Source organism: Oncorhynchus gorbuscha, linkage group LG08 (assembly GCF_021184085.1).
Source record: "Oncorhynchus gorbuscha isolate QuinsamMale2020 ecotype Even-year linkage group LG08, OgorEven_v1.0, whole genome shotgun sequence".
NCBI classification, from domain to species: Eukaryota; Metazoa; Chordata; class Actinopteri; order Salmoniformes; family Salmonidae; genus Oncorhynchus; species Oncorhynchus gorbuscha.
This window is the reverse complement of record NC_060180.1, coordinates 4,734,695-4,750,129: the sequence shown is the minus strand read 5'-3', so window position 1 is coordinate 4,750,129 and position 15,435 is coordinate 4,734,695. Positions and strand designations below refer to the sequence as shown.

At 42.9% G+C, this 15,435-nt stretch overlaps 1 protein-coding gene across 5 annotated transcripts in view; it reads left to right on the top strand.

Annotated features, from left to right (window-relative positions):
• The window catches only part of LOC124041115 (E3 ubiquitin-protein ligase MARCHF8-like), a 165,029-nt gene that overhangs the window by 16,607 nt on the left and 132,987 nt on the right, over positions 1 to 15,435 (top strand). For all 5 annotated transcript variants that reach the window (XM_046358302.1, XM_046358301.1, XM_046358299.1 and 2 more), the window contains one exon: positions 15,112 to 15,324. In XM_046358302.1, the coding sequence (XP_046214258.1) occupies positions 15,229 to 15,324 (96 nt within the window). In that variant the 5' untranslated portion in view covers positions 15,112 to 15,228. The remainder of the gene's footprint in view (positions 1 to 15,111; positions 15,325 to 15,435) is intronic.

The window sequence follows — 15,435 nt, the reverse complement described above, 5'->3', positions numbered from 1 at the left end:
TGGAACCCAAAAGGGTTTTACCTGTATCCAAAAGGGTTCTACATGAACTCAAAAGGGATTCTTCGAGGGGTTCTCCTATGGGGACAGCCGAAGAAATCTATTTGGTTCTAGATAGCACTTTAAAAAAAAAGATTTGATTAACAGCACATCGCTTGTGTTTTGAAAGGTAAATTCATAGGTGGACACTTTATTTGTCATGGCGGTGTATATTTGATTGAACTTTAATTCATCCAGATTGGCCTCATTACAATAAATTGATTAAATCTATTTAAAAGGTTTCACAACTGACCTGGTAGACTTGATAAACAGCATAGTACTGTGTCTTTGAATTTAAATCCATGGGGAAAAGCTTTATGCAGAACTTTGAAATCACTGTGGACTGGAACTACTGCAGATAAAGAGCTTTATACAGAACTTTGGAATCACTGTGGACTGGAACTACTGCAGATAAAGAGCTTTATACAGAACTATGAAATCACTGTGGACTGGAAGTACTGCAGATAAAGAGCTTTATACAGAACTTTGAAATCACTGTGGACTGGAACTACTGCAGATAAAGAGCTTTATACAGAACTATGAAATCACTGTGGACTGGAAGTACTGCAGATAAAGAGCTTTATACAGAACTATGAAATCACTGTGGACTGGAAGTACTGCAGATAAAGAGCTTTATACAGAACTTTGGAATCACTGTGGACTGGAACTACTGCAGATAAAGAGCTTTATACAGAACTATGAAATCACAGTGGACTGGAAGTACTGCAGATAAAGAGCTTTATACAGAACTATGAAATCACTGTGGACTGGAAGTACTGCAGATAAAGAGCTTTATACAGAACTTTGAAATCACTGTGGACTGGAACTACTGCAGATAAAGAGCTTTATACAGAACTATGAAATCACTGTGGACTGGAAGTACTGCAGATAAAGAGCTTTATACAGAACTTTGAAATCACTGTGGACTGGAACTACTGCAGATAAAGAGCTTTATACGGCGTCCAGGCGTCCATTCTTACAGGCCTCTACGGAAAAACATTCCCATAATGAGGAAAGTACAAAGGACTGCAAAGCATAACACGCATGCACACAACGTGACTTTATGAGTGTAAACAGAGATGGTGTTCTGTGTGAACAACGATCATCATCATTCCTTATCGCTTTAGTGTGTTTTCTGAAGATGGTCTTAACTGAACAGTGTGTCCTGTTACACAGCACACAGAAGCATGCCAACTGGTGTTTGATCATCAATGAGGTTTACAGGCTGATACACATGTACAGCAGGAGTTAGTTATCTTTGGAAACATATAATGAAAGACGTGTGTGATTATAAAGTATTTTACTGTACTTCAATACAGACCTGTGTCAATGATGATATTATACAAATGTATTTGCTAGGTTTGTTGACTACAGTGAGATAAAGATGTGGTTCAAACAGCCCCTGCCACACTTCACTCTTTATTAATCAGTTCTGTTGTCTTGGATATGATGAGGGGAGGGATGAGAGAGAAGGAAGAGAGAGAGAGAGAAGGGAAGAGAGGAAGAGGGGTGGAGTGACTTCATTAGGAACCCTCTTGACTTGACATGTCAAAGAAGGTTCTGGAATCCTCACCATCTGTCTCTCTATCTGAGCCAGCTTTACCAGCTTATGGCTTCTGTACCAGTACTGAGTCTTCAACACTTTTCTTTGAAAAGAAACCCAGCTTAAAGGCTAGAAGAAAATGCTTGTCTAAGACGTGATATGAAATATAGCATAAAGGGTACAGAAGAATGACATTTTTTTTCTGGTTTCACTTGAAAGAAAAAGTGACATATTTCTTTGCAAGTCAGGGCAGCTAACTTTGCAAGCAGTAGGCTACTTCATCATTCTCTCTCTAAAAGGAATAAAAATTGCTACAGGGCTTTGTTAAGCCACAGATAAAAGTATAATTCTTGCATTTTTCAATGCATTTATGGAGGACTATATAGCATTTCTATCTGGGACATGCTAAGCTCTTTATCTCATTTTTTAACTCTGCACTGTCTGACTGCATACACTGCCCTGGGAGTTTTCAGACCCCTTGACTTTTTCCACATTTTGTTACGTTACAGACATATTCTAAAAATGATTAAATTAAACAATGTCCTCAGAAATCTACACACAATACCCTATAATGACATAGCAAAATCAAGTTCTGATTAAAATTATTAGACATTTTATTTAAACCTAAAAACAGAAATACCTTATTTCCATAAGTATTCAGACCCTTTGCTATGAGACTCGAAATTCAGCTCAGGTGCATCCTGTTCCATTGATCATCCTTGAGATGTTTCTACAACTTGATTGTAGTCCACCTGTGGTAAATTACATTGATTGGACATGATTTGGAAAGGCACACACCCTTCTATATAAGGTCCCACACTTGACAGTGCATGTCAGTGCAAAAACCAAGACATGAGGTCAAAGGAATTGTCCGTAGAGCTCTGAGACAGGTGTCGTTTCTTTGGCTATGCCGGATTAAGTGATATGACATGTTATTCTATAAAATCCTTGGGGTATTGATGGGGTATTGTCTGTAGATTGCTGAGGATTTTTATGTCTTTAATCCATTTATAGAATAAGGCTGTAACGTAACAAAATGTGGAAAAAGTCAAGGGGTCTGAATACTTTCCGAATGTACTGTATATAGTTCTGCTTCGTTGCACATCATCCATTTGTTTGTTTGTACATCCGTACCATGCATCATCCATTTGTTTGTTTGTACATCCGTACCATGCATCATCCATTTGTTTGTTTGTACATCCGTACCATGCATCATCCGTTTGTTTGTTTGTACATCCGTACCATGCATCATCCGTTTGTTTGTTTGTACATCCGTACCATGCATCATCCGTTTGTTTGTTTGTACATCCGTACCATGCATCATCCGTTTGTTTGTTTGTACATCCGTACCATGCATCATCCGTTTGTTTGTTTGTACATCCGTACCATGCATCATCCGTTTGTTTGTTTGTACATCCGTACCATGCATCATCCGTTTGTTTGTTTGTACATCCGTACCATGCATCATCCGTTTGTTTGTTTGTACATCCGTACCATGCATCATCCGTTTGTTTGTTTGTACATCCGTACCATGCATCATCCATTTGTTTGTTTGTACATCCGTACCATGCATCATCCGTTTGTTTGTTTGTACATCCGTACCATGCATCATCCGTTTGTTTGTTTGTACATCCGTACCATGCATCATCCGTTTGTTTGTTTGTACAGCCGTACCATGCATCATCCGTTTGTTTGTTTGTACATCCGTACCATGCATCATCCGTTTGTTTGTTTGTACATCCGTACCATGCATCATCCATTTGTTTGTTTGTACATCCGTACCATGCATCATCCATTTGTTTGTTTGTACATCCGTACCATGCATCATCCGTTTGTTTGTTTGTACAGCCGTACCATGCATCATCCATTTGTTTGTTTGTACATCCGTACCATGCATCATCCATTTGTTTGTTTGTACATCCGTACCATGCATCATCCGTTTGTTTGTTTGTACAGCCGTATTCATGCATCATCCATTTGTTTGTTTGTACATCCGTACCATGCATCATCCGTTTGTTTGTTTGTACATCCGTACCATGCATCATCCATTTGTTTGTTTGTACATCCGTACCATGCATCATCCGTTTGTTTGTTTGTACATCCGTACCATGCATCATCCGTTTGTTTGTTTGTACATCCGTACCATGCATCATCCATTTGTTTGTACATCCGTACCATGCATCATCCATTTGTTTGTACACCCGTACCATGCATCATCCATTTGTTTGTTTGTACATCCGTACCATGCATCATCCATTTGTTTGTTTGTACAACCGTACCATGCATCATCCGTTTGTTTGTTTGTACATCCGTACCATGCATCATCCGTTTGTTTGTTTGTACAGCCGTACCATGCATCATCCATTTGTTTGTTTGTACATCCGTACCATGCATCATCCATTTGTTTGTTTGTACATCCGTACCATGCATCATCCGTTTGTTTGTTTGTACAGCCGTACCATGCATCATCCATTTGTTTGTTTGTACATCCGTACCATGCATCATCCGTTTGTTTGTTTGTACATCCGTACCATGCATCATCCATTTGTTTGTTTGTACAGCCGTACCATGCATCATCCGTTTGTTTGTTTGTACATCCGTACCATGCATCATCCGTTTGTTTGTTTGTACATCCGTACCATGCATCATCCGTTTGTTTGTTTGTACATCCGTACCATGCATCATCCATTTGTTTGTTTGTACATCCGTACCATGCATCATCCATTTGTTTGTTTGTACAGCCGTACCATGCATCATCCATTTGTTTGTTTATACATCCGTACCATGCATCATCCATTTGTTTGTTTGTACAGCCGTACCATGCATCATCCGTTTGTTTGTTTGTACATCCGTACCATGCATCATCCGTTTGTTTGTTTGTACATCCGTACCATGCATCATCCGTTTGTTTGTTTGTACATCCGTACCATGCATCATCCATTTGTTTGTACATCCGTACCATGCATCATCCATTTGTTTGTACATCCGTACCATGCATCATCCATTTGTTTGTTTGTACATCCGTACCATGCATCATCCATTTGTTTGTTTGTACATCCGTACCATGCATCATCCATTTGTTTGTTTGTACATCCGTACCATGCATCATCCATTTGTTTGTTTGTACATCCGTACCATGCATCATCCATTTGTTTGTTTGTACATCCGTACCATGCATCATCCATTTTTGTTTTTGTACATCCGTACCATGCATCATCCATTTGTTTGTTTGTACAGCCGTACCATGCATCATCCATTTGTTTGTTTGTACATCCGTACCATGCATCATCCATTTGTTTGTTTGTACAGCCGTACCATGCATCATCCGTTTGTTTGTTTGTACATCCGTACCATGCATCATCCGTTTGTTTGTTTGTACATCCGTACCATGCATCATCCGTTTGTTTGTTTGTACATCCGTACCATGCATCATCCATTTGTTTGTACATCCGTACCATGCATCATCCATTTGTTTGTACATCCGTACCATGCATCATCCATTTGTTTGTTTGTACATCCGTACCATGCATCATCCATTTGTTTGTTTGTACATCCGTACCATGCATCATCCATTTGTTTGTTTGTACATCCGTACCATGCATCATCCATTTGTTTGTTTGTACAGCCGTACCATGCATCATCCATTTGTGTTTGTACATCCGTACCATGCATCATCCGTACCATGCATCATCCGTACCATGCATCATCCGTACCATGCATCATTATTCATTTTTTTCTGTTAAAGGTGTATGTGGATTTGTAAATTAGTCGTAAAATATTCTGTCAGTATATTATGTTTATCATTCTGATTCTGATTTTAATGTTTTATTTGTGGGGCCCTACCCTCCACTAGGAGCAGAAAGGAATGTAAAGTAAGTCAAGGGTTGTTGGAGAGTTAATAAATAGTCCTCAGGCTGAACTGTGAATGTCCCCAGTCATTGGCATGTAGTCTAGTGTACCATAACTGTTACCACTGTTATAACTGTTATAACTGTTACTTATCTTACTGGGATAAGATGAGAACAGGGGCACAACTTAGAAGTGGGGGGAGGCATAATATTTAAATGTTTTATTTTATCCAGTCAGATAAACACTCCAAACAGCCTACCTGACCGCTCTGAGGCGTCCGCATGGTCCTAAAGCACACCGTTGCCTAGTTTTGTATCACATTCCAATGATTAAACTTGGCGGGACAAAAATGCAATTTCAGATTGTGGAGGGGACATGTCCCCCCTGTCCCCAGTGAAATTTGCGTCCCTGGATGAGAGTAATAAACGTACACATCACAGTGGCACAAAGAGTTGGGACTAGACTGTAGTGCAGTTAGTTGACAGTCTTCAACTGACTTTTGTGTAGACTTGTCAGTGTTTTCCCTATAATGAGCTATCATTCCGGCGGGCCTCCCCTGTTGCCCACTTTATTTTCATTGTCACATCCTTTTGTTTCATTGCCATGGAAAACTCTGGTGAATATTTGTTTTTTCTACTTGGCTTCCCACGTGTCGAAAAATATGCATTAAACACTATTTGGTTTTTTACTTGAGTCTATAATTTGGAATCAGTTAATTTCAATGGAAACTTCTGTGAAGGCCCCAGACCTAGCCCCAGTCTATAGGGACTAGTCTTGGCATTCTGCCTGAGAAAATCAACTTTAGGGAAAACACTGCTGGGTTTTGCATTGTTTTGATGAGTCATAACTTTGTTAAAGATTACTGATAACAGTTTACTGTTAATGGTTTATAAAGATTACTGATAACTGGGTAGTTTACTGTTGTTGATGGCTTGTTTTGGTTGACACAACTTCCAGTAAGTGTACTGAGACCTGTGGCTCTCTTGGTCATGTGATTTCACAAAGGAAGTGATATGACAACTGACACTTCTCTTTACCGTGTGTGTGTGTGTGTGTGTGTGTGTGTGTGTGTGTGTGTGTGTGTGTGTGTGTGTGTGTGTGTGTGTGTGTGTGTGTGTGTGTGTGTGTGTGTGTACATGCTGAATTTTCCATATAGCTCATACTTTCTAATGATAACAATATGGTTATCATAGTTTTTAATAACGAATAGAACCAAGCAGATTTAAGATTCATAATGAACAGAAAAATTTGTCAAAGTCATATCACACTGATTCCTGGAAGTGCATACTGCATGTGTGGTTAGTATACACTTCTACATGTACGGTCTTGATTTCCTTGGTTCTTCTGCAAATGGAGTTGGGTTTATTACATTTACATTACATTTAAGTCATTTAGCAGACGCTCTTATCCAGAGCGACTTACAAATTGGTGCGTTCACCTTTTGACATCCAGTGGAGCAGCCACTTTACAATAGTGCATCTAAATCTTTTAAGGGGGGTGAGAAGGATTACTTTATCCTATCCTAGGTATTCCTTAAAGAGGTGGGGTTTCAGGTGTCTCCGGAAGGTGGTGATTGACTCCGCTGTCCTGGCGTCGTGAGGGAGTTTGTTCCACCATTGGGGGGCCAGAGCAGCGAACAGTTTTGACTGGGCTGAGCGGGAACTGTACTTTCTCAGTGGTAGGGAGGCGAGCAGGCCAGAGGTGGATGAATGCAGTGCCCTTGTTTGGGTTTAGGGCCTGATCAGAGCCTGGAGGTACTGAGGTGCCGTTCCCCTCACAGCTCCGTAGGCAAGCACCATGATCTTGTAGCGGATGCGAGCTTCAACTGGAAGCCAGTGGAGAGAGCGGAGGAGCGGGGTGACGTGAGAGAACTTGGGAAGGTTGAACACCAGACGGGCTGCGGCGTTCTGGATGAGTTGTAGGGGTTTAATGGCACAGGCAGGGAGCCCAGCCAACAGCGAGTTGCAGTAATCCAGACGGGAGATGACAAGTGCCTGGATTAGGACCTGCGCCGCTTCCTGTGTGAGGCAGGGTCGTACTCTGCGGATGTTGTAGAGCATGAACCTACAAGAACGGGCCACCGCCTTGATGTTAGTTGAGAACGACAGGGTGTTGTCCAGGATCATGCCAAGGTTCTTAGCGCTCTGGGAGGAGGACACAATGGAGCTGTCAACCGTGATGGCGAGATCATGGAACGGGCAGTCCTTCCCCGGGAGGAAGAGCAGCTCCGTCTTGCCGAGGTTCAGCTTGAGGTGGTGATCCGTCGTCCACACTGATATGTCTGCCAGACATGCAGAGATGCGATTCGCCACCTGGTCATCAGAAGGGGGAAAGGAGAAGATTATAGGATGAAGCATTGCTGTGGTTTATGTCACTGGGGAATCAATTATCCTGTTGGATGAAACAGTATCAGAGTAATTTCGTCTCAACAGCTCAGGCTGCCTTAATCATCATACACATGAAACCGGGAAACCATACCATGAACTACTGCCCGTATTTCTCTGAGATGGACTGATGCAAGCAGTGTGTGTGTGTCTGTGTCTGTGTCTGTGTCTGTGTCTGTGTCTGTGTCTGTGTCTGTGTCTGTGTCTGTGTCTGTGTCTGTGTCTGTGTCTGTGTCTGTGTCTGTGTCTGTGTCTGTGTCTGTGTCTGTGTCTGTGTCTGTGTCTGTGCATGGCCTCTCAATCAACTTTCCCTCTTCTCATTTGGAATTTCTGATGTGTTTACGCTTTTCTTCTCTTCCTGTTGTTTTCCAGGTGTTTTTATTTCATTCTGCTCTTCTAGCAAAATGCGTAATCAGTCTCCTCACCTCTCCTTGTCATTTAATCTCTCCATCCTCTCTCTTAATACATTTTAGAACAAGGCTGTGACGTAATAAAATGTGGGGGAAAATCTAGGAATCTGAATACTTTCTGACTGCATTGTATGTGATGGGAGACTCTCTAGAGGAGAGAGTGTCAGTCCAACAGCTCCCTGTCAAAGGGTACAATTCACCAATTCAGTCCAGTGACTTTCTGAATCTCCTCTGGTCATCCATGCGTTTATGACTATCCTCTCTCTGTTTTTCAGATTCCTATCTATCATGACGTGTGTGTGCGTGTGTGTGTGTGTGTGTGTGTGTGTGTGTGTGTGTGTGTGTGTGTGTGTGTGTGTGTGTGTGTGTGTGTGTGTGTGTGTGTGTGTGTGTGTGTGTGTGTGTGTGTGTGTGTGTGTGTGTGTGTGTGTGTGTGTGTGTGTGTGTGTGTGTGTGTGTTAATCTCTGAGCAGTGAGCAGCCAGGTAAAGCTGTGGACCTAAGAAATATAGGCAGGACCATGCCTGAGGCTATGCATATCATTACAGACAGAGAGGGGGAGAGAGACATGGCTCTATTGCAGGGTTGGGGTCAATTTCATTTCAATTCAGGAAGTGCCTTGAAATTCCAATTTCAATTTTCTTCAATGAATTGGAATTTACATTTGGATGACTTTCTGTATTTCCCAACCCTGCAGTATTGTCTAGTCTAGGACCACAGCCCATATGGTTATATCAACCTACAGTATGCCTACAGAGCAGAAAGTATGTGATTATATAGTATCATGTGTCTGTGTATCATAGAAAATGTGAGGACAATGTAGTGAAATGAGATGTCATCTTATACCCAGTTGTAAGGCATTAATCCACTCTTCCTAGTCTGTGTTAAACAGGATGGATATTAACTGTGTTAAATAGGATGGATATTAACTGTGTTAACAGGATGGATATTAACTGTGTAAACAGGATGGATATTAACTGTGTTAAAACAGGATGGATATTAACAGTGTTAACAGGATGGATATTAACTGTGTTAAAACAGGATGGATATTAACTGTGTTAAAACAGGATGGATATTAACTGTGTTAAAACAGGATGGATATTAACTGTGTTAAAACAGGATGGATATTAACTGTGTTAAACAGGATGGATATTAACTGTGTTAACAGGATGGATATTAACTGTGTTAAAACAGCATGGATATTAACTGTGTTAACAGGATGGATATTAACTGTGTTACACAGGATGGATATTAACTGTGTTAAACAGGATGGATATTAACTGTGTTAAACAGGATGGATATTCAGGAATGTCCTCATGTGTTATTAGACATGATAAAACTCTCAGCAAGACAAAATGTGTATGAATAATCAAAGACTCAATCAGTGTGCGTGTGTGCGTGTGTGTGTGCCTGCGTGTGTGTGAGTGCATGCATGCTTCCGTGTGTGTGTGTGTGTGTGTTGACAGCAATCAGAGCCAAGGTGATGCCATGTCATTTACAGCTGCTGTACCACTTTACCACATGTAATTTGTCTGGTCTGGTCTGGTCTCGTCTGGTCTGGTCTGGTCTGGTCTGGTCTGGTCTGGTCTGGTCTGGTCTCGTCTCGTCTCGTCTCGTCTGGTCTGGTCTCGTCTGTCTGTCTTGCTCTCTCGCTCTCCCCTCCAACTTACCACTCTGTGTTCGAAGCCCTGTTTCAGACTTCTCAACCCTAACACTCATTAGCATATATTCTAATGAGGTTGACAATAGTATTACTGAAGAGCCTGAAATGTCAGTGATGCTGGTGATTGAGCCGGCTAGCATAGAGGAGGAGGATAACATTTAGGAGAAAGGAGGACCTGTTTTCACACTACTGCTCTCACGTCTCTGTCAGTATTTGTCCAGATAAGTGCTGCTAGTTTAATAATGTAAGCGCATTGAGAAGGAGTTGAAGCATTGACTCTCATTACTAGGAGGTGTGTAGCTCCAAGCCATTTCTGTCACAGCCACACACACACACCAAATGTCTGCTCTGTCTATCTGATGGAAGAGGGTCAGTGCAGGTCTGGGTCTGCTCCGTGTGAATAACAAGGGTTCAGCCAGGCAGAAAACAGATGGAGGATGGATATAGATTTACCTGACAGGACACTGGACTGGAGAGAGACCTCACTGCCTGAGGAGAGAGACTTTTTAAATACATGAGGAATCTGGGTTGCAAAGTAAGACCGGATCTAGTTGTTTATATTTGTCAGTCAGTCAGTCAAGATGAGTGTTGTTTTTGTAAACCTTTCTGGTCTGAAGACTTTTTGATGTTGGGGATTTTGTCATGTAGATGAGTAAAGTGGACCGTGAAGATTAAACTTACTCTGAATGTAAATGACAATATTTGTTATTTTATTATTCCTTTTAAATAGAAACAATGCCTGTGTGTCTATGCTCACACATGTGCATGCACATTTATATGTGTGTGTGTGTTTGTGTGTTTCAGCAGGTGCCTCCAGTAGCTGGTGTCATGGCAACAAGGTCAATTTCTGACCATTCTGACCTTTTCATGAAGTTATTGATTGGACCATAGAAATAGAATGTGTGTTTTTGTGTGTGTGTGTTTGTGTGTTTGTGTGTACGTGCAGTAGTGTGAAGGAGGGGGAAGGCTGGGCCCGTGTCCATGTAGCACTAACAGTGGTTGGTGCAGACATTTCTCTGGACTCACTGTCTAACTGAAGATGAGCTCATAGGCAGTTATGCGTTGGATGTCTCTCTATCTCTCTCTAACCCTCTACTTCCCTGTCTTTCTCTCTCTAACTCTCTCTAACCCTCTTCTTCCCTCTCTCTCTCTATAACTCTCTCCTTCCTTCCTTCCTTCCTTCCTTCCTTCCTTCCTTCCTTCCTTCCTTCCTTCCTTCCTTCCTTCCTTCCTTCCTTCCTTCCTTCCTTCCTTCCTTCTCTCTCTCTCTCTCTCTAACCCTCTCCTTCCTTCCTTCTCTCTCTCTCTCTCTCTAACCCTCTCCTTCCTTCCTTCCTTCCTTCTCTCTCTCTCTCTCTCTCTCTCTCTCTCTCTCTCTCTCTCTCTCTCTCTCTCCCTCTCTCTCCTTCCCTCTCTCCTTCCCTCTCTATCTACTCTCTAACCCTCTTCTTCCTTCTCTCCTTCACTCTCTAACCCTCTTCTTCCCTCTCCATCTCTCTCTGTCTCTCTCTCTCACTCTCTCTAACCCCCCCTCTCTCTCCCTCTCTCCTTCACTCTCCTTCTCTCACTCTCCTTCCCTCTCTATCTCTCTCTCGAACTCTCTCCATCTCTCTCTAGCCCTCTTCTTCCCTGTCTATCTCTCTCTCTAACCCTCTCCTTCCTTCCTCTCTCTCTCTCTCTCTCTCTCTCTCTCTCTCTCTCTCTCTCTCTCTCTCTCTCTCTCTCTCTCTCTCTCTCTCTCTCTCTCTCTCTCTCTCTCTCTCTCTCCTTCCCTCTCTCCTTCCCTCTCTATCTCTCTCTAACCCTCTTCTTCCCTCTCCATCTCTCTCTCTGTCTCTCTCTCTCTCTCTCTAACCCCCCTCTCTCTCCCTCTCTCCTTCCCTCTCCTTCTCCCTCTCTCCTTCCCTCTCCTTCTCTCTCTCTCCTTCCCTCTCTATCTCTCTCTCGAACTCTCTCCATCTCTCTCTAGCCCTCTTCTTCCCTGTCTATCTCTCTCTCTAACCATCTTCTTCCCTCTCTATCTCTCTCTAACCCTCTTCTTCCCTCTCTATCTCTATCTAACCCTCTTCTTCCCTCTCTATCTCTCTCTAACCCTCTTCTTCCCTCTCTATCTCTCTCTAACCCTCTTCTTCCCTCTCTATCTCTCTCTAACCCACTTCTTCCCTCTATCTCTCTCTAACCATCTTCTTCCCTCTATCTCTCTCTAACCCTCTTCTTCCCCCTCTCTCTCTCTCTCTAACCCTCTTCTTCCCTCTCTCTCTCTCTAACCCTCTTCTTCCCTCTCTATCTCTCTCTAACCCTCTTCTTTCCTCGCTCTCTCTCTCTAACCCTCTTCATCTCTCTCTAACCCTCTTCTTTCCTCTCTATCTCTCTCTAACCCTCTTCTTCCCTCTCTATCTCTCTCTAACCCTCTTCTTCCCTCTCTATCTCTCTCGAACCCTCTTCTTCCCTCTCTATCTCTATCTAACCCTCTTCATCTCTCTCTAACCCTCTTCTTCCCTCTCTATCTCTCTCTAACCCTCTTCTTCCCTCTCTCTCTCGAACTATCTTCTTCCCTCTCTATCTCTCTCTAACCCTCTTCATCTCTCTCTAACCCTCTTCTTCCCTCTCTATCTCTCTCTAACCCTCTTCTTCCCTCTCTATCTCTCTCTAACCCTCTTCTTCCCTCTCTCTCTTTAACCCTCTTCTTCCCTCTCTATCTCTCTCTAACCCTCTTCTTCCCTCTCTATCTCTCTCTAACCCTCTTCTTCCCTCTCTCTCTCTCGAACCCCCTTCTTCCCTCTCTATCTCTCTCTAACCCTCTTCATCTCTCTCTAACCCTCTTATTCCCTCTCTATCTCTCTCTAACCCTCTTATTCCCTCTCTATCTCTATCTAACCCTCTTCTTCCCTCTCTATCTCTCTCTAACCCTCTTCTTCCCTCTCTATCTCTCTCTAACCCACTTCTTCCCTCTATCTCTCTCTAACCCTCTTCTTCCCTCTCTCTCTCTCTAACCCTCTTCTACCCTCTCTCTCTCTCTAACCCTCTTCTTCCCTCTCTATCTCTCTCTAACCCTCTTCTTCCCTCTCTATCTCTCTCTAACCCTCTTCTTCCCTCTCTATCTCTCTCTAACCCTCTTCTTCCCTCTCTCTCTCTCTCTAACCCTCTTCATCTCTCTCTAACCCTCTTCTTCCCTCTCTATCTCTCTCTAACCCTCTTCTTCCCTCTCTATCTCTCTCTAACCCTCTTCTTCCCTCTCTTCTTCCCTCTCTAACCCTCTCCTTCTCTCTCATTACATAATGAAAAGCCTTTCTGGTGACCCTGCTATGTAATTCATATCTGACTGTTATAGTGTCAAGTCCACTTGTTAGTCTCCCTGCAGTGCCTTGTCCTCTGGGTCTATAATGTCCTTGGGACCTGAGGGAGAGACTACCGGAGACCTCTATGGTCCCCTGAGATATCCCTAACCTCTACTGAGAGAGAAATAGAACCCACCTCTACTTCCAGACAGCACTGGATTAGTGATGCACCACTACCCCTCTTCCTGTCTGTCTTCCTGTTCTTCCTGTCTTCCACCTGTTCCCTCCCTCCCCAAATAGAGTCCTGGCACTACGGTGATGGTAGATGCCCTCCAACAGTTTTGCCCAGTGCCCTTGACCTGGACGCTGTATTTCACAGGGTTCGCCTAAGACGTCAATATGACATATTCCTCTCTCCCTTACTAGTAGCCTACATCTCCAGTGTTGGCACACACACACACACACACACACACACACACACACACACACACACACACACACACACACACACACACACACACACACACACACACACACACACACACACACACACACACACACACACACACACACACACACACACACACACACACACACACACACACACACACACACACACACACACGGATCTGCATCAACACATGCAGGCACAAAATCTCTCACACACATGCACACGCACGCACACACATCCACACACCAGAGGGGTTGAACCTTACAGTAATTGCAGTCAGTGGCTGTGCACTGCAGATGGCTGCATTAGCAGAAGTGGAAACCATATATTTATAAAGTGTATTTTCATAACTTCTCACCTTGGGCTGCTTCAGGCCCTGTCAATATGTTATCAGGGTGATTCTTCATGAAACCAGGACAAAAAAAGACCATGATTTTTCTTCTTCTCACATTTAATCCATATAATGGTCATTTGGAAGAAGTATTGTTGACATATATTAGATATTTGTATCTAAAACCATAATTGAGAAATCATTTATAAAAGTTGGCATATTTTACATTTAAGACCTCATGATGTTTTATCTGTAGGTGCTACAGGCCTCCTTTAAGACTCCATGATGTTGTATCTGTAGGTGCTACAGGCCTCCTTTAAGACCTCATGATGTTTTATCTGTAGGTGCTATAGGCATCCTTTAAGACTCCATGATGTTGTATCTGTAGGTGCTACAGGCCTCCTTTAAGACTCCATGATGTTGTATCTGTAGGTGATACAGGCCTCCTTTAAGACTCCATGATGTTGTATCTGTAGGTGCTACAGGCCTCCTTTAAGACTCCATGATGTTGTATCTGTAGGTGCTACAGGCCTCCTTTAAGACTCCATGATGTTGTATCTGTAGGTGCTACAGGCCTCCTTTAAGACTCCATGATGTTGTATCTGTAGGTGCTACAGGCCTCCTTTAAGACTCCATGATGTTGTATCTGTAGGTGCTACAGGTCTCCTTTAAGACTCCATGATGTTGTATCTGTAGGTGATACAGGCCTCCTTTAAGACTCCATGGTGTTTTATCTGTAGGTGCTACAAAGCGAACACTGGTGTCATATGAAGCTTTACCACTTGCTCTGTAATATGATTAGTATTTTTATTTCATAAAAAATGTTTATACAATTATTTATGAATCTTGGAAAATATAAGTCAACAATCCTTCCTCCAAATGACCATTCTATGGATTAAATGTCGTGCAAATCACCAAAATCATCGTCTTTTTTTGTCCTGGTTTTGTGAGTCTTCTCTCACCCTCGATGTGCTATTATGAGATGATCGTACTATAGTTTTAGATTTCACAACATGGGCTGTTCAGACTCTTCTCTCTGTCATTGTGTAGTCATCACTCTGATAAAGAAAGGAAAATTCAAATATCTTTTTCAAATAAGTGTGAGTGTTGTTTATGTACTGTATGTCTAACCCTGTCTCTCCTCTTTCCACTCTTTTTCCTCTCCAGAGCAGTGCAGGCTACGGTAGGAGTAGTGTTTTGGCCAGCCATGCCTGTTGCCGTGGCAGCAGCAGCAAGACAGGAAGTGTGTGTGTGAGTACGCCCAGTCCGGTGGTTTCCGCGGGGATGAACATGCCACTGCACCAGATCTCTGTCATCCCCCGTGATGTCCCTTCCTCCCGGGTCAGCAGCAGCGGAAAGGCCAAGGACAAAGACAAACAGGTAGGGTCAAAGGTCATGGTCTTCTTGTGGGGCGTTTTGGACGAGGACGTTGTTTGGTACAACATTCTTTTGGCAGTATGGAACACTTTTAAAAAACCAAATAGCAGGACC